The sequence below is a fragment of the Phyllopteryx taeniolatus genome, chromosome 6, assembly GCF_024500385.1.
Source record: "Phyllopteryx taeniolatus isolate TA_2022b chromosome 6, UOR_Ptae_1.2, whole genome shotgun sequence".
Lineage (NCBI taxonomy): Eukaryota > Metazoa > Chordata > Actinopteri > Syngnathiformes > Syngnathidae > Phyllopteryx > Phyllopteryx taeniolatus.
The window spans coordinates 19,982,449-20,007,945 of NC_084507.1; the positions used below are offsets into that span (position 1 = coordinate 19,982,449).

The 25,497-nt window shown below is 40.5% G+C and overlaps 1 protein-coding gene across 2 annotated transcripts in view; it reads left to right on the forward strand.

The window, feature by feature from the left end:
* myom3 (myomesin 3) overlaps positions 1 to 25,497 on the forward strand; it is a 79,487-nt gene that overhangs the window by 37,697 nt on the left and 16,293 nt on the right. For both annotated transcript variants that reach the window (XM_061775462.1, XM_061775463.1), the window contains 12 exons: positions 5,004 to 5,134; positions 7,177 to 7,360; positions 7,925 to 8,099; positions 9,126 to 9,247; positions 10,761 to 10,948; positions 12,326 to 12,452; positions 15,271 to 15,452; positions 17,163 to 17,277; positions 19,483 to 19,639; positions 21,438 to 21,544; positions 22,589 to 22,633; positions 22,729 to 22,865. In XM_061775462.1, coding sequence (XP_061631446.1) covers positions 5,004 to 5,134; positions 7,177 to 7,360; positions 7,925 to 8,099; positions 9,126 to 9,247; positions 10,761 to 10,948; positions 12,326 to 12,452; positions 15,271 to 15,452; positions 17,163 to 17,277; positions 19,483 to 19,639; positions 21,438 to 21,544; positions 22,589 to 22,633; positions 22,729 to 22,865 — 1,670 coding nt within the window. The remainder of the gene's footprint in view (positions 1 to 5,003; positions 5,135 to 7,176; positions 7,361 to 7,924; positions 8,100 to 9,125; positions 9,248 to 10,760; positions 10,949 to 12,325; positions 12,453 to 15,270; positions 15,453 to 17,162; positions 17,278 to 19,482; positions 19,640 to 21,437; positions 21,545 to 22,588; positions 22,634 to 22,728; positions 22,866 to 25,497) is intronic.

Genomic DNA, 25,497 nt, shown 5'->3' on the forward strand with positions numbered 1-25,497 from the left:
GTGTAGCTGGACATAAGTGGGCCGTGGTACCACTGGAAGTAGGTGCAATACTTTGGCGAGGATTTCCTGGAACAGGCAGGCTTAAATACCGGTGGTGATGAGGCTGATTAGAGACAGGTGATGAAAACAGAGAGGGGAGGGGGGAGAGAGAGAGGGCGCAAAGCGCCCTCCAGGCTACTATAAAGGGATTGCAGGGCAGTATATGACAGTTTGTTTTTTTCTATCTGTTGCGAGACAAAATTTCCGTTACAACCCAGCTTCTTCTTCACCCTACACACAAATAATACAGTTATTATTGCAACTTTACGTAATCACACTCACTAAAAACAGTTTATTTCTTTACTTTCTCTTTTATTATGTTTAATTATGTTTTTTAAAACACCACCTTAAAAATGTCAAGTTACATATGTATACTGTATATACATGTACAACCCCAATTCCAACAAAGTTGGGACTTTGTGTTAAACATAAATAAAAACAGAATACAATGATTTGCAAATCATGTTCAACCTATATTTAATTGAATACACTACAAAGACAAGATATTTAATGTTCAAACTTTATTGTTTTTAGCAAATAATCATTAACTTACAATTTTATGGCTGCAACACGTTCCAAAAAAGATGGGACAGGTGGCAAAAAAGACTGAGAAAGTTGAGGAATGGTCATCAAACACCTGTTTGAAACATCCCACAGGGGAACAGGCTAATTGGGAACAGGTGGGTGCCATGATTGGGTATAAAAGGAGCTTCCTTGAATTGCTCAGTCATTCACAAGCAAAGATGGGGAGAGGGAGAGGGAGAGGGAGAGGGAGACGGAGACGGAGACGGAGAGGGAGAGGGAGAGGGAGAGGGAGAGGGAGAGGGAGAGGGAGAGGGAGAGGGAGAGGGAGAGGGAGAGGGAGAGGGAGAGGGAGAGGGAGAGGGAGAGGTTCACCTCTTTGTGAACAAGTGTGTAAGAAAATAGTCGAACAGTTTAAGGCCAAGAAGAATGGGAACGAATTCCACCGACAAAGCTTCAACAATTAGTGTCCTCAGTTCCCAAACGTTTATTGAATCTTGTTAAAAGAAAAGGTGATGTAACACAGTGGTAAACATGACCCTGTCCCAGCTTTTTTGGAACGTGTTGCAGCCATAAAATTCTAAGTTAATGATTATTTGCTAAAAACAATTAAGTTTATCAGTTTGAACATTAAATATCTTGTCTTTGTCGTGTATTCAATGAAATATAGATTGAACATGATTTGCAAATCATTGTATCTTGTTTTTATTTGTTTAACACAACGTCCCAAATTCATTGGAATTGGGATTGTATATTTAGAACAAAAAGTATTTAATATTTTGTCAGTTGTCATACAAGTTTAAAAATAATACTTCCTTAGTGGTTAACTGAATCATGACGGCGTTCCACTGGGGATTGAATTGTGCACTGAGATGTGGCGTGTGTGTGTATGTATGTGTGCATGTTGTGGCTAAAACTCTTTCGTAAGACTGTTACTCACAAACGTGTGGCATACTGTATGAAGGTAGTGTGCAATTGGGTCCAAATGAGGATTGTTCCACTGAGTGCCATTCTAGTTTATGAATAATTCATTAGCCTGAAAGAGAATTTGCCTGTGATGAATGAAGCTGCACACGCAGTTGGTGCATGCTTTCACCTTCACATGTGCGTGTGGAGGACGCTGCGATAAAGACAGCGTGAATGCATTCTCACGAGCTACACATCTACAGCGCCTGTAGCCATGATGTGCATTTACCAGGACACCAATGGGGACTGTTCATTGTCTTCACTTGTGAGAAATGGAACGATCAATTACTGCGGCGCGTTGTCCAATATGATATGAAGACGTATTAGGTCGCAAGCAACGGGTACGGGGAGCCCACGTGCTGCTTTAATGATGTGCTTTGCAGCAGTCCTAATGACATCATTTCAACGACACATTCTCTGTAATGATCACACATAATTCTCACCTTCCAGTTCATCTTTTGTGATGATGACGGTCCTTCCTCTGTGCACTTCGACCAGTAAGAGAGCGCGAGAGAAAAACGATTAAAGAGGGTCCTAATAAAGTTGCATTAGGGGTTATAATAACAGCATTAGTGTTTCAAAATGGCAGCCAAAGTTTGGCGTGAGCGCTAGAGAAAGAGAGACACAGGTGAAAAGGGAGCAACATGGATGGATGGAGACCAGGACGGAGGGCGGTCAGCCTTATGTCTTGTCCTTCATCTGTGTTTAATGATGCACAACACTGGACCACAGCCCATCTGGCCCCCAACACACACACACACACACACACACATGTATGTGTACATATTATATCTATACACACACACACACACGTCATCCATCTTCTGAGCCGCTTATCCTCACTAGGGTCGCGGGAGTGCTGGACCCTATCCCAGCTATCAACGGGCAGTAGGCGGGGTACACCCTGAACTGGTTGCCAGCCAATCGCAGGGCACATACTGTATAAACAAACAACCATTCGCACTCACATTCACACCTACGGGCAATTTAGAGTTGTCAATTAACCTACCATGCATGTTTTTGGGATGTGGGAGGAAACCGGAGTGCCCGGAGAAAACCCACGCAGCCACGGGGAGAACATGCAAACTCCACACAGGCAGGACCTGTGACCACACAGGCAGGATTGAACCCCGGTACACACACACACACACATGAAATATGATTTACATGATTGAAGTTGGAATGTTGCAATGGAAAGAAAGTTGTAAAGCTGTATTTTTCAGAGGAATTATCATCATTGGTTAGGACTTTTATTTATTTATTAATGATTATATATTTTAAAAAATAAATACATAAAAAAAATATTTATTTGATGCTAATGATAGTCAAGAAAGTTTTTTTCACATATTTTTTTAGATTTTTGTGTGTAAAATCTTGCCTTTTTCTCTAAAATTGTTTCTTCACTGAATTTTTCTCAGAATTGCAACTTTCTTCCCATATTTCTATTAATTAATTCTTGTAGTATATGCATATATTTTTTCAATATTACCCCAATACTGATTATTGATGATGAACTGACAAAACAGGAAAATGTTGAACAATTTAATAATTTTCAACCTGAATGATTTCATATTCAGATGATAATAATGATGATTTTAATATTAATTTCCATTATAGTTTTTGAGTAATCCTACTCAATATGAAACAAACGGCACTGAAAATAATATATTTTAGAAAATCTAAATAGTAAAGTTACATAGTTTATTTACATTTATATAATATTAACTAATTTTGTTAAGTGTACAACACACAAAAATCAACTCCCAATGTACATTACACGCAATATGTACAATATACTGTACATCTTTGTGTCAACTTTAAATCAAACATTGGCTGTGGTAGTGTAGTACACACAATTGCACTGATTGAAAGTACCCCATTGTTTTTAATTATTTATTTTTCACATATTTGACTTTACGTGAAACATGAAAAGGATCGACCTTGTCATGTTTATTTGAAAACTCATGCAGAACAGTCACTACGCACATGTACATTTGCACCGACAACATCGACATGTTTGTTTTTCCGGTGTGTGAGAAAACAAGACTGACAGCTGTGTCCTCTCACTTGGAAAACACAACGACTCGGTGCCGGCGCCATATCAGTTTCTTTCGACTTCGATGCACACTGCGGTGTTGCCGCATCATCACAGAGATATTTAGGGGACAGAAGCACTCAAACTGCTGATGTTTCAGTTAAATGTATACTCTTTCCCTCTTCTATCAGTCAGAAGTGTATGCAGCATCCTTTTGGGTTTGATGTGAATGTAACTTAAAATGTGCTCAGTTTAAAAACATCATATACAGCACAGAATGTCCTGGTGTTGACAAAAATAGTTGTTTTTAATTTCAAAATTTGGTGAGTATCAACCACTTCCCAACCATTGTTCAACCTACTGTAATTACTACTGAGAAAAATCTCAACCCACGCATCAGCAAAGAAAAATGTCACAAAACGTATATATTGTATAATGAAAAAAATTATGATTTCATCTCAATTTAGTCATAAATTAAATTACTCAATGTAAAAAAATAAACGCATAAAGCAAGTCAGGTATAGTTATATAGCACATTTCATACACAAGGTACTGTAACTCAATGTGCTTTACATGATTAAAAGCATTTAAAAAGAATGAGCAAAATAAAAATTAAAAACAAAGTACAGAAAATACATTTCTCTCAAAGAGCTCAATCATAAGCATGAAAAAAAGAAAAGTTTTTATCCCAGACTTAAAAACACTCACACTTTAGACTGACTTCACTTCTGTTGGCATCTTATTCCATTTGGGTGCAGCATGACAGCTGAATGCTGCTTCACCATGTTTGCTTTGAACTCTGGGCTCCACTCTTTGACCTGAGTCTGTAGATCTCAGAGCCCTACTCAGTCTATTCCACATAACAGAATGAGATCTAGACAATGACAAAAACAGTGTATCCTGTTTAAATTATGTGTTTTAAGGGGCCCGAATACGATTCCCACAAAACTCACTCAGTTGCGCCTCTTGGAATTAGCGCCTTGACACCAGTTTTACGGATGGAGACGAAATTGGGTGGTCAAGTTTTTTGGAGATGTTTGTAAAGTTCTTAAAAGTTTTGGGTAAATTTTGACCAAAAACAATATGTATTCCATTTTGAAATAAGGTTGTAACATAACAAAATGTGGAAAAGTGAAATGCAGCGAATACTTTCCGGATGTCCTGTACAGTTCTTGTCCCTTAGCTACATACATAATATGTTATGTGTGGAAACTTGGTACACTTCTCTACCTTACGAATGTTCAAAAAAATCTGACAATGTCACCATGTACCGTTGCACCTGTACAAAATACAAATTGGGGGATAACACAGAGCCAACTGGTGGGGCAGTATCCTCCCTGCCCCTAATGTTGAGTCGACAAAGGACACAGCAAAACTGCTTCTTTCACACTTTGACACTTGTCGTCCTCAACCTCCTCTTTCTCATCTTCTTCTCACACAGCAGGCCAGGTTCGAACTCCCTTTCCACCCACCAACATCCACGCCTGCAAGCTGAGCGACACATACGTGGTATTGAGCTGGACTGAACCAGAACCCCGAGGGAAAGAGCCACTCACCTTCTACGTGGAGCGGGTCGGTAAAGCGCAACTTTATTATCTTCATGAAGGCTGGATTTTTAATACAGCTCCTTTATTGGATCTCATTAGACACAGCTTATGATGTGGTTGATCAATGTATACACATCAGTAATCCTCCCACATGCGCCGAACACAAGGATCAATGTTGTTCCATCATCGCACGTTTGTTGATTTTGGCCCGCCTGGCGCTGGAACATGTGGCAAATTAAAAGCACAGGCTCCCAACTGCAGCTCTAATCTAACAAGACAGGTGCAGGACAACATGCACGCACGCACACCCACGCACGCCCACACTCACACACACACACCAATAGACAGACATGCACATCTGTGATTTCAAGGTTGGGTGCAGTTTGAGGTCAGCGCTCCCATCACTTCCTTGGTGAATGAGGCGGGTGGAAGAAAACACACTACCTTTTTATTCTTTTATCCCAGAGAATCGTCAAAAGTTCAAACTGATGTTCAAATAAGATGAATCTGTCCACCTTGTGGGCTCCCGCCTGTTCTTTTCAGCAATAAAGGCCCCCCAGGCTTTGCAATATCAAGCCCAGACGCCTCAACATTTTCCAGCTCCATCAGGAACATGCCGCAGGAAATATAATTTTATATTGGACTGTTATTTGTTACTGGGGTAATAAAACTGTCAAAGGCATGTGAAATACAAAAGTTTGCTACTTGCCGTCCACTTATTTAATGAAGGCCACATTCAAATTTATCCCTCGCCCTTGAGCGAGCGCTGTATAATCGCTAGTACCTTTGACAGTATTTTCTGGCTTGCGGTCCACCTCTGGCAAAGTGCGTCGGAAAGTCAAATAATCCTTCAACAAAAATGTGAGTTGAAGATTTAGGCTTGGTTTTGTAACACAATGTGACATTAATGCTAAAGAATGATTTAGGATGGATGATTTTAATGTTTAAAGTTAACCGTTAAAGCTAACAGTTGAAGTGCTCCTGCTGTAGGTTCCAGTAGGTGTTATCACAGCTCCACTGTATGACTAATGACCCCTGTCAAGAGTCCGCTGAATAAAAATTGGGTTTCACCCAGTGCATGCATGTTTACGCTAACAGTACTTCCCAGATTTGCCGGACCACTTATTGCTAGGTGGATTTCATAGGGCTTAACAATAACTGCCCCATGTGGCAATGAAGAAAAAAAACTCTCATTTTATACCAGAAATACCCAATTAAAGCTGCTTAATGGGATTGAAAACTTTGATTTGGCAGTATTTGAATTTAGTTCAAGCATTCTATTTTCCGAAAGAGGTATTACTTTTGTGCGGGAAAGTAAAACAGGTGTTACAGCAATTGGAACTGTTCATTTAATCAGACATTGATTTTCAATTCAATCGCTAATTAATTACAGTATGTCAGTGTATCAATGGTGCTGTGACTACCACCCCAACAATTTTGATAGTATGACAACACAGTGATAACTGTTATCTCAGATATTCCATCAAATATAGTTTGTTGGATACACAGATTTACAACATTTTTTAAAAAGGTGAAATTGGAAAGGATCCAGCAATATTTGATAGTGGGGCCGTCCAGCAAGCACCGAGTGTGAGCTCTGCTCCGTGGTGCATGGCTCCAGGGTGACTAGTATTGTCATCCATGTTTACCTCAACGTATCTCCAAACGGCTCCTGATCCACCTGCCCAGAAGGTATATGTCTGGCTGGTAAAGTGGTATCGGTGTTGTAGTAGGACTACAGATGTAGATCGGCACCAATACTGATATTGGTATCGGTGCATTCCTAATTATTTTGAATTTACTTCCCTGCATCTCCACAAAGCTCTTTGAATCCTGAATCCATTTAAGTTTCCGGCCCACCAACAGGTGACAGTCTTTACGCCTGCCAGAGCATTGTGCTTCGCTATAGATAATGACACAATCACCAGTGAATGATAGTACCCTCTTGGAAGGAGTTATCATACTTTGGCAACCCACTTGTCTGCACATTGAATCCTCCAGCACATTGGGAAGCTACTAAACAAAGATGGAGGCTCTTTGGAAATGGTCTGACTCTTTTTTTTTTAGTCGCAGGATGGGAAGAGCAGCTGGGAAATGGCCAGTCTAGACTCGGTGGTCAACTCTCCCCGGTTTCCCATCTTTGACCTAGTCAAAGGAACGCAATACTGCTTCAGAGTGCGCGCCGTCAACAAGTACGGCGTCAGTGAGCCATCAGAGCCAAGTGGCTGGATCTGTTTGGGAAAACCACAAAGTAAGACTGCCAAATGTGTGTCACTATTTCTTGGAAAACATTTTAGCTACCGATCAAATGACCAACCACCCAAAGAACCGACTGACTGACCAAATGACTGCCCAAACAGCTAACAAATTAACCTACTGACCCTATGACTGACCAAATTACCAACCAACAACTCAACCAAATGACGGGCCATTCAACCAACCGGACGGTTAACCAAATGACCAACTAAAAGTTCGACCAACCAAATCGACTATGCAATCTACTGACAGATGGATCAAATGATTGCCCAAGCAACCGACCAGCCAACCAATCAAACAACTGATGGACCAATCAACCAACTGAAAAACTGACCAACTAAACAATGGATTTACAGAATGACCAAACAACCAACAGGCCAAATGACTGAATAAATGAGCACCCAAACAACCAACCAGTTATCTAATCAACCAACTGACCGATGAACTAACCAAACAAAAAACACAACTGACCAACCAAGTAAGAATATCTGTGTGTGTATCAGTAGTCAGTATTTCTTGGCTAACCTTTTACTTGATGGATATTTGTATTTTTCCATAGGTGTCCCCACTCCACCGCCCTCCATCATGGTCTTCCGAGATACAGATACCTCAGTTTTGCTTCAGTGGCAGGAGCCCAAAGACACAGAGGGTGTCCTGGGATATTATCTGTACAGCAGCGAAACTGGCCAACGGGACTGGAAGGTCGTTAACAACAAACCCGTTACCAACTCCAGGTGACAGCAGACACAAAAGGCTCCCCTGCTACACATTAGGAGTTGACGCATTGACATCACCACTCTGCAATGATGGTTATACCTCCAACTACCGTTTCTCGTCAGCCTTTTTCCGATAGACACACGCTTGCAATCTTCTTCCTTCTTCCATTGCCCCCAACACCCCACCCATTCCCCTGACTCACCCATCCAATCACAAATCAGACATCTTCAGAGCCTCAACGACAGCCAGATCTTATAAATCTTGCAACAATCCACGTAACACAACTGCAGTTTTGCTACATTATTGTAAAGAATTCCCTCCTCCTTTATTTTTGTATTTTTATTTGTATACTATTAGTATATACCGTAGCGAGTAGTTGCGTTAGGTGAATTGTTTTTAGAGTTTTATAACTTTCGTCTGTCTGTGTGTGAGGGCATAAAGGTATCTGAATGTGATTGGATGAGTGAATGTCTGAATGTGATTGGATGAAAGATTTGGGGGTGGGGCCTGTCGAACCGAGGAAGACTGGAGAGTGAATAAGCTTTTGTTTGCAGGCACGCACAGCAAGTTGAGACTGAAGAAAAAAGATCAACAACGTTATTGATTAGTGGACATCAACACGATTATCATCACCTTAGCATCAGCTACAAAAAAAGCTGTTAATTTTTTTTATCTTTAAGATTATCATGTAAATTGAACATATACAGAAAACAAAACAATCAACACAAGATCAACTTGTGACAAATGGAAAAACAAAACAAATCACATCAAAAACAAGGAAATGATAATCAAAGGAATGTACAATGTGTATGTTCAAAAGGAGTATGAGCAAATTAACACCCCTAATTCTCCGAACATACCTTACTCGTATAATATTATTGATTTAGGAAGCTGATTGAATATATTTTATTCTAAGACTCTTAAACAAGCCGGTCAATTCAAAGTAGTAACCCCTACAACAGTAGTTTAACCCCTACAAAGGGGTTAAACTACTGTTGTAGGGGTTTATTTTATTGATTCTTTTTTTTTTTTGTCCTCTTCAGGTTTACAGTCCACGGTCTCCAGACTCATAAGGAATATGTGTTCAGGGTGAAGTCAGTGAGTCGAGCAGGAAACAGCGACTACTCGGAGGAGTCTCTTCCCATCCTGGTCAAAGCTGCCATTTGTAAGTGTATTACAGAGCTATTCTTACTGTGAGAAGCAAATATTATTATGTACATTAAGGTGTTTTCACTGGCATTTATTTGACTTTTAATGTGCTTGTAGTCAGCCGTGGTGTAAAACTGCCAACAAGCCAATCGGGCAACTGACTGAGGGACCAACAAATCGACCGACTGACCAAACAGTCGACTGATGGACCAACCAATCACTCAACTGTCAGATGGACCATTCAACCAACTGAGTAACTAAACAAGACTGACAGACCAAACAACTGACTGACCAAACAACCAACCAATCAATTAACTGACTGATGTACCATCCTATCAACTGACTGATGGACAAAGCAACCAAAAAATGACAGATTGACCATCGAACCATACAACCGACTGATAAACCAAACGATCGACTGACGGACCAAACAACTGACTGCCCAACCAATCAACTGACCGATGGACCCACCAGTCAACCGAAGGACTGATCAACCAATCAACTAACCAGTCAACCAATCGACCGATTGACCATCCAACTGACCGACTGACCAACCAATCAACTGACTTATAAACCAACCAATCAAGTATTTCACCGACCGACTGACCAAACAACCGACAAATGGACCAAACATGAAACTGACCAATCAGCCGACTGACCAACCAATCAACCGACCGATGGGCCCACAGTCAACCAAAGGACTGATCAACCAACCAACTAACCAGTCAACCAATCGACCGATTGACCAGCCAACTGAGCGACTGACCAACCAATCAACTGAGTTAGAAACCAGCCAATCAATTAACCGACCGACCGACTGACCAAACAACCGACAAATGGACCAAACATGAAACTGACCAAACAACCGACTGACCAACCAATCAACCCACTGATGGATCGACCAAGCAGTCAATCAATGGGCTGACAAAACAAACAAACAAGTAGCTGACTGACTAAACAATGCACCAACCAACCAACCACGCGACTAATGGAACAACCGACTGACCAACCAAATGACTAACTAAATGGCCAACCAATCAATTGACTTATGTAACCAACAAATAAACCAACCAACTGATGGATCTACCAACAGTGTGACTGACTAACCGAACAAACAGACTGATGGATTAAACAAACAAACGTAAAAAAAATTACTGACCAACCAACCAAGCACTGCCAACTACCAAATCATTGTATTTCATTCGATTGCGCATCAGGTGTGCCTAATGTTGTTTCCAGAGAGTGTCGTCTCAACAAGTTAACATGATGTTTGGCTCTCGGCCCTTATGATATAATGGTGTAGTGTTTCTTGACAGATGATGATGTGCCTGTTAGCAAGCCGCTGGACCCTTCTTGTGACTCAGTGTCAGATAATGTGACTCATTTGGTTGCTATTCACTCCTTTCATTTCCTAGTGAAGCCTTTGCATGTGGATGAATAGACTTGAACTTGAATACAGCCTTATTTGAATGCCGATTGTAAGTCTTATGAGTTGTGACTTTCCATCTTCTTTATTTTGTCTACTCCAGGTGTCCCCTCGGCTCCCTCTGGCATCACTTTGCTGATGTGCACGGGTTCAGAGATGGTTGTGGGCTGGAGGAGGCCTCGCTTTGACGGCGGTGACCCCGTGAGGAGTTACTACCTTGACAAGCGGGAGGCAGGCACCGAAATGTGGCGGGGGGTCAACATAAAAGCGGTCAGAGAGAGGCTGACCACGGTCAGTAAATTCCCCTCACCTCCTTGACGTTTTTTTCTTTCAGCGTGTGAATGAGATTTTTGCAGAAAGCCATTTTTGAAGCCATCGCCAGAACCTTATATAGAATTACACTAATCTCCATTATTTCTCCATTTAGCCTCAAAGTAATGACAATATTGGCTTAAGGCTCACGTTAGCCATGTCACTAGGCAACAAGCCGTGTCCATGGATACCTGCGGGAAAGGTACATCTTAAGCCTGTCTCAAGGAGGTTACCCAAGCTCCTTAATTACAACAATGAATGTATTTTTGTTTGTGTAAGTGTTACTTTTAGACAGCTCGACAGGGATTCTACTACTTTGGCTACACTCATGATACAGTGGTGAGCTTTAAATCAGACATATGGAAAATTTAGTTTTTAATTGCTTGTCTACAATTAGCTGGGTCTCTGAAGTGCCTTTTCACCCTTCAAGTGCAAAATTACACAACCAAGAAAATCTCTTTTTATGTGCCTATTTCTGATCATGTGAGCAAGTCCTTCTCAGTTGTCATGTCAGAGATTGGTTAATCTACATAATGCTGCCCACTCACCAAATTTCTCCACCCGCCCATGACTTGGCAGCTAGGCTGGGCGTTGAGCCACCATTTTCGCAATCGACAGCTGGACTGCACGCTCTGAACCACTTCCGGCACATACTCAACGAATATTCAGTAATGCTGTCCACTTGGTATTTCTGTTTTCCTACGTGTTCATGGCAAGTGCCACATACATGGATCCACTTCATTCATTGACAAATTCATTTCGGTGGATTGGTGGCAAAGTGCTGCCTCCGCTAGGGGAAAGTGGAGTCAAATCATCAAACACTGCTTCTTTGCCCCCTAGTGGATGGCAAGTGTACTTTGAATTCTAAAATATGATTGGAATTTCAAGAGTTAAATGTCCTCTTTTTGCTTTTTTGGGATTCCACCGCGCCACAGAGTGCATCGTTTAGCCTCGGTGAGTAAGGCGAGAGCGTCTCACCGAGGGGGAGCCTTAAAGTCTAAGTGGCTGCGAATAGTAAGATCAATATGCAAATCAATAAGGTTGAATCCTCTCTCTTCCCAAAGCGAATATGTATTGAGGGGTGGGGGAGTGGGTGGTAAGGGGTTTGGGGCGTGGGGGGGATTCAAGAGACAACGCTGCTGCAGCAGCAGTAATGCCCTCTCAAATGCCTGCAGGAGTCAGGAGAAAGGCTCCTGTGCGGGAGCAATACATCCAAACAAATGTGGCAGCCAAAAGACAGCCAGGATGCCAAGTCCAGCTCAGTGGTGCTTTATTCAACATTCATCTTGCTCTGCACTCCACTGATGTCATTATTTGGCCGTTGTCAGTTAATTTATTGAGACTTTTTTTTAATAGGTTTCCAACCTGACCAGGGGGCTTTGGTACCAGTACCGCGTGTTTGCTGCCAACATGGTTGGCGTGGGGAAGCCGTCGGAGGCCAGTGAGGCTTTCTTGTGTGAGGAGTGGACCATGCCAGAGCCTGGTGAGCACTAAAACAGACGGAACAGGATGAAGGAAAATCACAATCCATTTCTGATTAACCTCCAATTTGTTTACATTTTTTCACATAGGAATGGAAATTAGTCAAACCGTCAGCCCCCAAAACAAAATTTAAGCAGGGCTCGGCAATATGGCCTTGAAATAAAGCCTCAGATTATTTTTTTTTTTTTTAATTAACAAAACACAATGGATTTTTTTATACGAAAAGCAATGACAATTTCATTATTCAAAAAAATTTTGTTTTTGTTTTTTTTCCCTTCTTGGATGTTTAATTTCTTTTTGATACCAAATAAGCTTTGAAACGATTTTTTATAGCAATTATTTTTTTCCCAATCATTAATTTATATCAACTTCTGTTGAAGTAAGAAATAAAGTGGGGAAAAAAATCTTTACAGATAATGTGAAGATGAGTGCTTCCTTTTTGGGAAAAAAGGGTGGGGGGGTGGAGATTGGCAGTAAAACAGGCCTATGTGTAGTTTAAGAAAGTGTAAAAATATTCTTAAGTCAAGATTTAAACATTTCTAATGCGATAGCAGCTCTAATATCCGCAGGCAGGGCATTCCAGAGTACTGGAGCCTGAACAGAAAATGCTTGAGAGTCTGCAGACCTCTTTCCGGCTCTCTGAGGCACCAAAAGAGCGTGTTGCAAGCGTAGGTTTCGGGACGGAACATACGGTGCCACTAAGTCAGTGAGATGGGAGGGTGCTAAGCCATGTAATATTTTTTGCGTAAGTGACAAAACCTTAAGATCGAATCTCAAGTTGACCGGGAGCCATTGCAAGTTGGCCAGCATCGGAGTAACTCGTCTTAGTCAAGTCTTTTAACACTAAACATGGAAAGACCACAATGCATTGACTATGGTCTCTGTATCACTAGCAAATAGGATGGTCCCTATCTTAGCAATATCGCGAAGATGAAAACAAAAATGCAGTTTTGGTAATATTCATTATGTGCATTTGAAAGGAGAGAGTTGAGTCAAATATAATGCTGAGATTTTTTGCCAAGTCACTTTGGGCATAAAATGAGCTCTCAAATTACATGGCTCAGCTGGTGCTTATGTTTGTTGCCAGCTTTCTCACAGTCTTTACGCATGAAGACTTGTTCATTGTGAGGCAAGGCAACATCTCCAAAATATTTGTGGTTGGAAAAGTTGCGCGGCACGGTGGGCGACTGGTTAGAGCGTCAGCCTCACAGTTCTGAGGTGTGGGGTTCAATCCCCGTCCCCGCCTGTGTGGAGTTTGCATGTTCTCCCCGTGCCTGCGTGGGTTTTCTCCGGGCACTCCGGTTTCCTCCCACATCCCAAAAACATGCATTAATTGGAGACTCTAAATTGCCCGTAGGCATGACTGTGAGTGCGAATGGTTGTTGGTTTCTATGTGCCCTGCGATTGGGTGGCAACCAGTTCAGGGTGTACCCCGCCTCCTGCCCGATGACAGCTGGGATAGGCTCCAGCACGCCCGCGACCCTAGTGAGGAGAAGCGGCTCAGAAAATGGATGGATGGATGGATGGAAAAGTTGCTAAATATAGAGAGGACATTGCAAAGTTGGCAACACTTACTGTGCTTTTGTAAACAAACTCTTGTTAGTGTAAGCAGTGCACGTCAACAGCGACGTGCTTTGAACGACGGAAACTGCAAAAAATATATAGATTTTTTAAAAAACACTGACAAGTAAACTAGAATTAGTCAATTGAATTGACTACTCGCCCAGCCTTAAATCAGATCAAATAAAACTAAGATACCATTAAACTAGTCATAATTAGTTAAGTGTGACAAAGACAGTGATGTCTATAAGTATAACAATAAATTAACCGCTGTAAAATAAGATTATGTGAATGGCGAGCCAGTCAAGGATTAAATAATTGCATGTTCCTTGGAGGTGATTTCGTTTCACATTCACGCAGCTACTTTTGCGGCGTTCATTCCGTTCTTATTTTATTACCAACGTCAACTTGGTTGCTTTCGCCATATTGCACCGAGCATCCAGAAAAGAGACCCCCGTACCGCTTTCCAGTTCTATACTGTAGTTTTCGTCACAACACGGAACAAGCCAAACAAAAAATAAAACAGGCGAGAGATGTTGAGTTAGTTGAAGTCTCACACATTGTTTCGAGTTCCCCAAGTTTTTGTTCATTTTTGAAACATTTTTCTCCCTGGAAAAAATAGCCTAAATTTGGCAATTCCATTCAATTCCAATGATTCCCTTCCTTTCCCTTCAAATTGTTTGTTAACCATGGTGATTAAGTAGAGTTGTGAAATTCTGTTAATTTTCAAATTTGGAAAGTGATTATTAATTCAGAGTAAACAAACTTTTTTCCTTCATGTTCCATTCTTATATAATACGTAGTGTTTATGTTTCTATCAGAGTACAGGCTCACGGCATGTTTCATCATGCGAGTGCGAGCAGCGTGTTCATTAGTTGCAAAAAGGCGGCTTGTCCTTCAGTGTTGCCATGGTGGCATAAAAGCCGCGCTGAAACAAAAGCCCTGGGGGATCCACGTACGTTCTGAGCAAAGTATGATTGTTGCATAGAAACATGAACACACACACACGGCACAGCTCCCTGTGACATTGATATTGAAAATGGAACGAGGCGCATGCCATTTTTTGAAAGCGCTCATTAATCCTGCCAAATGGGCTTCCCTGGATGGCATTAATAAGTCTCAAGTGGGTCCGAAAAATCATGAAGCAAATTAACCGCCGCAGTCAGCCGGGATGCATCAAGGAATGTTGTCGTGTTTCTTTCGAGAATATTGATAGACGTCGTCATGGACACACGTGCTCTATGGTCAATCTCCCTCAGGTTGTCCCTTTGACTTGGAGGTCCGCGAGGTGAGGGACCACTCGTTGGTGCTCCTGTGGGCCGCGCCGCTCTACGGAGGCCGGGGCCCCGTCAAGGGATACTTATTGGAAATTAGCCAGGGCGACCAGTCCGACACATGGACCGCTGTGAATGCCGAGCCGGTCACGGACACGTATTACAAGGTAGTTCACTTATATAAGGAAATGTAATCATGGTAAGCCTACAGGAGACCAACAGTGTACTGTATATGATAGGCTAATGCCACGTCTGTTATAGCTAATCAAGTATTATTCAGAACTATGGAGGAATACAGTTAGTGGAATTTCAAACAAAATAACCCAGAATCTGAACCAATTTTTTTGCTTTTTGTTTGGCTTTTATGTGTCAAGTGGAACCAAACTGAACTTGAACCGTCTAAAATCTGAACAATTTGGAGTATAAACAATATTTTCCAGGAAAAAACATCACATTAGTGGTTGCCATACACAGTAGTCTTGTTATACAGTATGCGTACACCATGTTTTTTTAGTTTAGTTTTTTTTCCGCTTTTAATTTCGATTTTGTGTTTGTACAGTGAAACCTTCAAAAGACATACGGCTCAAAAGTCACACAATTTGAAATACTGTACAATCACAAATTTCCACATGTGCACACGTTCAAAGTCAAACAGCCTAAAAGTCGTACAATTTGGAGTATTACCAACATTTTCAGAAAAATATGCCTCAAAAATGTTTATCGTGTAGTATTGTTATAGACAGCAATATAGGTTTATAGTTTTTTTGTTTGTTTGTTTGTTTTTTTGCTTTTTCTTTGGCTTTTTGTAAGTGTACAGTGGAACTTTCAAAGTCAAACTCCCCGAAAGGGATACAATGTGGAGTACAACCAAAATTTTCCGGACAATTATGCTTCAAAAGTGTTTTCCATGGGGTATTAATATTGACCCCTTGTTTGTTTTTTCCTCCTTTTTGGGGGGGGTTGTTTGGTTTTTGTGAGTTTACAGTGGACCCTTCAAAGACAAACAGCCCAAAATTTGCACAAATTCGGTAAATAACCAAAATGTTTCGGAAAAATATGCATTGATCTCAAAAGAGTTTGTCGTATAGTATTATAGTAGTAGTTATTTATACTGTGTTCTTTTTTTTTTCTCCCCTCACCGAATCCCTTCTTAACATATTGAACAATTTATATACTTGATTATTTGGTTGTCATTATTTCACGTGGCTTCTGATGTCAAATTAAATTTTTATGAAATTCAAGGGCAATGTGTACTATACATAATAATGATGAGGGGATTATACATTTATATGATTTTCACAATCATAACGGCCCTTAACTGCAATGTGCCCCACAATTAAAATGAATTTGACACCCATCGGGATGAACTCCACGAGTGTTTTTCTTTCTCCTTGGCTTTTTTGTGGGAAAAGTGCAATGATAACCATAGACCGAGAAATTAAATGTGTTGCGGCATACGAAAGTGTCTTGCTGCTCAGTGTTAAATGAGCGATCCAGTTTAGAAAAGGTATTACAATCCAAGCAGACACCAACTTAAATATACTTATTTTTATTCAACAATGTATATAAAAAAAGGCAACTTGATCGCTCTGCAAAAGATTCCTGTTCCCTCTAGGCATACTGAATGGCTAATTATTTAATTTTAGTTATTCATTTTGACCATACTATGGGTAACTTCTATTTCCATTATTTCTGAGAGGTAAATTAATTATTTAAAAAAAGAAATAAAGGAAAACATCAGAGGTGGAATTACCTGTGTTTTGTGAGGGTCTACTGTATTCACTGTATTCTCTGCAGCTTGGAAATGTTACTTTTTTTTAAAAACCTGAGAAATTGCGAGGGTACTAAATGTTTGATGTGTTTCTTATGACATGCAGGTTTCGGGTCTTCAGCCAGGTCAAAGTTATCGTCTGCGTGTGTCGGCTGTCAATGAGGCCGGAGCGGGAGCCGCCTCCCTCCCTTCGGAGCCAGTCACGGCACAGACCTCGCCAGGTCAGCCTTTGGATAATATTGTTTGTTACAGTATATAGTGTGCCCCTTTTCTCCCACATGCCACCTCATGACACCAATACTATACCACGAGAATATTTACTGTTGAAAGGCTAAAATTCCAAGGATTTGGACCATATTAAGCTAAAAAAAATTCTCTAAACGATTAATCGATTATCAAAATAGTTGTCTATTTATATGAAAATCAATTAGTCGTTGATTAATTGTTGCACCGCGAGTTAAGACTAAATAAATCTAGAATACAAATAACATTTCATGTCATTTGATGGAGACAATATTCATACATAAATCCTTGCATAGTCAGACTAAATAAAACAAAACTATTCCCAATTCGATGACGTGAGACAAAAGCGTAACGTTTAGGAGAGTTGTCAACATCATGCATTCATGCTTTTTACCATTTGCATCCAAAGTGCCCCCCAGAAAACAGTTGTTGCTGTCATCGATGTCCTCTCATTGAATGTTCTACTTACCAACAGCCACGTCAAGCACTTTTTTTTTTTTTTAGTTTCCCTAAAGTATGGTCGGCCAGCCGTTACTGAGCTAAACTATATATATATATATATATATATATATATAGCCACTTCATTGTAACATGAGGATACACGGCTAGAAATTGCTCAAATAAACACATGTGCCTTAGCTGTGGACACTGCAGTATTATACTCCACAGTTTCCACTTTTCTGCTTGATGCCTTCAGTTTCCTCGCAAATAAAATCTGTCTCGTTAGCCACATGTTGAGCAGTAAAGACAAGAGACTCTTGTGTGTCTTGATCTGACTGATGGTTTTTGCAGTTTACCCAAAGTTGGACCATGAACCTGTGGTAATCTGTGATCTTGATAATTTTTTCATTTGCAAAACTGTGCACTACTCTACCAGGTACAAGCAATAGTACCACGTCAGCCTGTGTTCCAAGCCTGCCGAGATGAAACCATGGGCAACATGGTAGCATTTGAGGATACATGGCTAGAAATGAAAAAAAAAAACACACGCTAACCTTAGCTTACCTGTGCCTTAGCTCTGGACACCAGTATAATACTCCGCAGGCTCCACTTGGCTGCTTTGCTCTGTTTTCTTGCTACCTTCAGTCTCCTCTTGAATCAAATGTCTCCTCCTTACCAAGAATTACAGCTCACTCAGAGACTCTTATTCTCATCCATTGTTGCCCGCCAGCGTGTTTTTTCCAACTGTTGCGTTCATTGCATCATGGTTTTTGCAGTTTCCCGCGGCAGTATTTTGACCATTGAGACGAGCTGAATAAAACAAGGCTGGACGACTGGTTAGCACATCTGCCTCATAGTTCTGAGGACCGGGGTTCAAATCCCGACGCTGCCTGTGTGGAGTTTGCATGTTCTCCCCGTACCTGTGTGGCTTTTCTCCGGGTACTCCGGTTTCCTCCCACATCTCCAAAACATGCGTGGTAGGTTAATTGAAGACTCTAAATTGCCCGTAGGTGTGAATGTGAGTGTGAATGATTGTTTGTCTATGTGCCCTGGGATTGGCTGGCGACCGGTTCAGGGTGTACCCCGCCTCTCACCCAAAGATAGCTGGGATAGGCTCCAGCACGCCTGCGACCCGAGTGAGGATAAGCGGTACAGAAAATGGATGGATCCATGGATGAATAAAACAAACGGACCACAAACCATGATCCTAAAATAGTTTAATATAATTTCAAACTCATTTTACAAAATTATCCATAAAAGTAAATGTCTTACAGATGATTTTATTTTGAAAAAATGCACCTAAAGCGCTCATGCTCTCTTTTTATTGCTTCCACTAACAACCCAGGCTAAACTTACTTCCTCCTCGACATTCAAAGCTTGTCTCTCAGTTGAGATGTATCACTTCAACATAGTTCCTAGACTAGGTACTACTTTCCTATTAAACAGGGCTTGGGCATAATCTTGTGACATCTTAGGGCATTTTAGAAAGAGCACAAAAAAAGAAAACATTTGAGTTTTCCAGCAAAGACCTGATGATAGTTTCCACAGAAAAAAAACGTAAATTGGTAAATTCCTGAGTAGTGAACCACAAATATGCAGGGGATTACTGTACTGTGTAGTAGGAAAGCCACATTTGTCCTACAACAATAAGACGGAGCCCTGCAAGTAATTGATGCCCACTGAACACTGTACTTTTCAGCTGGTTTGAAATATAACGTAAAAAACGTCCTTGTCATCCTCAGACACCAAAAACATTAAGGTGGGCGTGGACGACGACGGTTTCATCTACCTGGGATACGAGTGTGATCACGTAGACGACGGAAGCGAGGGTCTCTGGAACAAAAACTACACCGAGCCCATTGATGCCGCGAGAGCTCAGGCGGACAACAAGGATGGCAGGTGGGGTTGGGAGTACATCAGGGGGTCAGGAACTCGATGAAAAGGACACAAGATGGAGCCGAGTTGGATTTCGGTCACTGAACTCGACTCACCAAAGTCCCTGACCTTTTCACACTCCTTAAGTGCCTTCTCGTGTTCGTTTGCAAGAAATGTTCCAGCCCTCCCCGTTCCTGTCGTAAAAAAGATTTCATCTTCACAAGGACAAATTATATTAGGATAAATGACTTATGTTCTGCTTTAAAATGAGGTAATAGAGAGACTGTTCTCGTAAATGAGGCTTGAACAAGCCGGCTGGCAATTTGGGAGGATTTCCACTGAATGTCAGCCCTGATGAACGACTGAATCTAGGTTTGAGTCATAATTACAGCCGACATATTGTGGAAAATATACTTCTCAATGGCTTGTATACGAATGGTTGGGAATACATGCCCACCCATCAAGTGTGAAATTACACAACCAAGTAAATCTTTTGTGAGCTGCTTATTTCCAAAAATGTGTCAGTGGACAAGCCGTTCTGAATTGTGTTGATGTCACAATTCTGCAAATTTACATAGTACTGCCCCCCACACCGAATTTGTCCGCCCCTGACTTGGCAGCAAGGCTGGCAAGAGAGCCACCATTTGCAAGGGACAACTAAGCGACATTCTTTGAAACACTATGTCAACGCTAAAAGCCAAGCAGAGCTGCATTGTTGTTGGATGCACAGATTACTTGGATGTTCAATTAAATTGGGGGCCTGAGGGGTCATTTGTGTTTGGCGATCCGCTACACTAGTTTAGCATTTCCTAACCTTTGTTTAGCCAAGCCACATATTTTACATGACTAAAAATCTCAAGGCACACCACCAAACAAAAATGTTATGTACCCTCTGCCATCGAGTGAAAGATAATTTAATTCTTCTGCCTGTCACTATACAATACGCACGTCGCTGGCATAATCAGCCGAACAAATATGTCTTTTTTTTTTTTAAGTAAACAATTTTTGGATCAATTAAGTGAAATTAGATCTAGACGTTCTCGTAGAAAACCTGATGATCTTTAACAGCTGCACTAATTGTAATTTGTGTATTTTGGTGGCTGGATGATGAAGTTCTGCCTCCATGAGTGAAAATACAATCTGATGATTTGACTCTGCTCACTTTTTTCTTCACACGCTGGGTTACCACACTTCCACAAGTAGTACCCGCTCGCGTCGTTGCAACGCCCTCACTCAGTTCTCGAGGTAACAAAAAAGCTGTACAGTGGACTCCCGCATACTCGCGGTTCTGCACCTGTGGGGTCACGTAGTAGTGTGGATTTTTCTCCAATTGTTTTCCAGTTTTTTTCCCCATTTTTGTTTTTTATTTTTTGTTCCTTCTTTTTTTGAGGAGTAACCAGTCCCGAAATGCTTAATGGCAGTTAATCCTCACTTACTCAAGAATAAGTCAATTCCGGTTACTATCCACCATGAATAGCGGGGGTCCACTGCAGTTGGCATTGGCCCTGCAGAAGGAGGCATTGTGAGCAATGGCTCATTTGCATGTGGCAGGAAAGACTCCTGAAAACAGGTTAAGTTTTGTGAGGATTAAAAAAGATGAAGTGTGCTTTTCGTCTTGATCCTTGGGGTATTTTCGTCAATGTTATTACCACACCTGGGAACTGTTTCAAATTGTAAAAAAGAAATGGATAATGTTGGCTTAGAGGACAATGCAATCGGGACACAAAGCACAGTAGTGTACAGTGTGTCTTGAAGCTTTCACAAAGGAGGAAATGGCTAAAATTGCACACTTCATGTAACAATCTGTCTTTGTCGCCATCAGGACTGTTCTCACTTTCCGCGACCCCTCTGAGGAAGATCTGGGTCTCTACACCGTGGAGATGAGTGACGATCCCAGCCTGTCATCCAGCTATCTCCTGACTGCTGAAGGTCGTATGAAGTTACTTGACTACCATACATCGAACTCTTAATTTCTATACCATCTCAAAAACACTTTGCAAGATGAATGAATTATTTTAGAATTCTGACAGAATTACTGCCATTTGTAAATATGAAATTCTCGGACTAGAAATTTCACAAAGGCCAAGGTAATAATCGATCTCTTTGGCCTTTGCTATGACTGAAGTTAGCGTTAAAAATTTTAAAAAAGTGAAGTTGCTGCGCCCATTGTGATTTGTTAAAAAAATTCTCAGACTGGAAATTACACATATGCATTTCCGTGTTTTGCCTGTGACATGACTGTAGTTAGTTCATTTAGTTAAAATAAATAAATAAACACATCTTTGTTTTTATTTTCTATGGTGCTTCCGCTGTGATATGTTAAAAAAATTATCAGATTTGAAATTTCACATAAGCTAATTAAAAATGTATGTTTTGGTTTTGACACAGCTGACCTTATCTTCGCAGGTTAAAAACAGAACGATTGTGTTTCTTTATTTTTCTCAAGTTGCACCACTTACTGTCATGTTAAAAAATTCTCAGACTGGAAATTTTACAAAAGCCAAACTAGAAATTGAATATACATTTTCTTTTCGACATGGCTGAAGTTAGCTTAGCAGGTTAAAAAATATAATTTATTTTTATCAAGATGTTGCACCCACTGATTCAGTATGTTTGAAAATTCCCCGACTGAAAATTTCACAAAAAGCTACATTCAAAATTGAGATGTTTGCCTTCGACATGGCTGGTTAGCTATGCAAGTTTGGGGGGAAAAAAATCCCTTAATTTTCTGAAACTGCCGCATTTCCTTTGAAGTTCCCAGTTGAGGAATGGGTTACAATGTCACCTCATTTTGGTTGTACATACGGGTACACTCACAATCATCTGCAGTGGTATCACAAAGATGGATTTAGTGAATATAGTCTAATCTATATTCACTCAAGGTCACTACACCAACAAGTCGTCATGTTCTTCATCAAGTTTTCAAAATATGGTCAATGAAATTAAAGTTTGAGCCTCTTCTCACTCTTGCAGACCTTGAACGGCTCAAAGAACTCAGCCAGCAAGTCAAAAATCCACGTATGCCTAATCATATTATTACTGAATTCATTCAATGAGTATTGATTCAGTGATCATGTTTTAATCAGCGAGTGGAATTTCTCATCCTTTACCAGTGATCACATTGAAGTCGGGCTGGAATGTGGAGGTTTCGGAGATGGGTGGCGTGCGTCTGTGGCTTCAGACGGAGAGTCTGAGCGACGATGCCGAACTGCGTCTCGTTTTCAACGACAAAGAAATCTCCAGCACTCCGGTAAGAGCCGCTGCAAAGCTAGCTTCTCTTGCTCCGATAAGGTCCGAAAAAAAATACATTTCCGTGAATTTATCGATTATACAGTATGTACAATAAAAAATATGTACACGTGGACAGAATTGTGAGTACTGGTGCATATTTTGGCCCTCAGCTGTCTCAGGTTTGAAGGGTTTCTTCTCAAGATGGCTTGTTTCAGCTCCTTCCACAGATGTTCAATAGGGTTTAGATCAGGGCTCTTCACAAGCTTAGGTTAGCTTAGCTTAGTGTTTCGGGTCTTTAGCCCCTTGGAGAACCCCATAACAGTTGAGACCACGTTTTCTGCATGCTTTACTCCAAGAATGTATTCATTTAGGAAAAGAATTCCCAATTAAACAAATGACTACAACCTATAAAATGTTTTGAAACTCTGTTCAGTGTTATAACTTGCATTTGAAATTTAAAAAAAATAAAAAATACTGTTGTCATTCAGAGGTGTGTTCAAAAACATTTGCATAATTCAAATTTACATTGACTGTTTAGTAAAATCTCATAAATACATCATTCTTGTCATTTAGAGTAACATTTAACTTCCTGCATTTTTTCAAGAGAATTTGTGGTATGTTTTATGTTCCTGCTGTGACTAATAACTAATGCCAACACACTAACACTACAGTTGACCATTTCAGTATGAGGATAGGATGAGTGACAAGATAATGGACCAGACAAAAAAACAGTAACTAAGTGAGCGAGACAAGACAGTGCTTATTGTAGGCTACCATGGCAACCGCCATCGACTGGAGTTGTACCTCTCGCCGTTGATTGGCTAGGAAAATTGAGCTTGAGGCATGCACTGAATTTCTCCTCACAGCACAACATTGGCCTTTAGCCACCACACAACTGAAGATCCAAATCATAAAACCTATATTGAGTCTCATTTTAACAATCCTAGCTGTTATGCAAGTATAAACAGAAACTGTAATAAGACTAAAATAAAGTAAAACTACTCAGCATTCAAAGATGCCTGACAGACATGCAATGGACAGTTATGCACAGTAAAAATGAGCTGTTTCCTAACTTCTGTGGTCATTTTTATGCTATTTTAGTGATTTGAATGGCGTAATTGTTTAATTAAAATGTCTTTATTTCTTATTTTTTATTCATTTTGTATTTATTCATCACATTAAATAATTGGTTGATAGATTTTTTGTTAATAATGAAATTAAATGAACTTTTTTTATTTCTTTCAATTAATTATAATTAGATTAACTATAAATCTTGCAATACAAAAATGAGGGTAAATTGTTCATTATTAAAATAGACATATTATCCAACATATTTTACATATATTTTTTTAACTTTATTTTTACCACAGCTACAAATGACCTGGCCCGTCTGACCCTTCTAAAAATCAAGCCCCTGAGCACAAAGGTTTGTGCAACCCTGCTTTAGAAATGACCTGTCTTTACACGTGATGTTTTGAAGTCCAAATTTTTGAGTTTTCTGTGGAGGATTAAACTCTAAATTGTACAGATTTTAGAACGTTCCAGTTTGGAGGTTCTTCTATATATACTGTAGATACATAACGTGGCAATAATGTTAATTAATACTGTGCAGGGCGAGATATTGATAACAAGGAGCAGGGGAGAGGAACATGTTGCTATCGAGCAAGGTCAAGGCGACGCCCATGTGGGCCTGATGTGTCGCTGTGAGTTGGAAAAATGCAAACGGGCAGCAAAGGTGAAACAAGTGGACAATTTTGTGTTTCGCATATTTGACGTCCACAGAAGGAAATTATCTTTGAGACATGGGAAAAGAAAATGACAAATAACATGGTAGGTCAACATAACAAACATGTAGAGCAGCCTCTGGAAGAACCTTTTAAAGGCGGTTTCCACATAAAACAGACGTCGCGACTGCGTCCAGACACAAACGCAATCCATTTTATTACATTAAATGCTTATAATGAAGTCAGAGAAAAGCAGGGCCGTACCAGAATGACCTCTCCATGGTCGGCCTGTTAACAAAAGTGAATTTATGACGTTGGGAATAAAGCCTGGGGCTATTTTGTTTGCATGGTGGACTGTACTATTTATGTCTTTGTGATTAGAAAGGCACAAATAAAATTTGTCGTGATGCACCTACTGATGTAGTCCACAATTTATTGGGTAGAAGGGGTCGTAAAACTATGTGCACAAATAGGAGCCCTCCGTTTTCTCTGTACTTACTGTCTTTTAGCAGATTATATATATATATATAGCCTACAATTGTTTTCCATGAAAATATTGACTGGAGGATAAGCAGAATGGAATGAATATTGACTGGAATTATTACTTTATGACTGCGTGGCTTGCTGATAGACGATGGCGCATTCAAATTTGAGTTACGTTGCCACAGTAGGAACCGAACTCCATCGTAAACCGAGGACCCCCTGTACTTACTTGAAACATCTACAATGTCCTTTGTAAAGGTTTGCGGAAATCGGTTCAGCCATTTTCTTTATTTTTTTGTATTTAAACTTTGAACTAACTGTAGTGGAACCTCCTCACTTTTTTATATTTTTTTCCCCCATGGGAATCAATGAAAACATCAGGAAGCCTCTATTAATTGTACAGACATTCTTAATTAACTATCATAAAAGGGCTTCCTCCTGCTT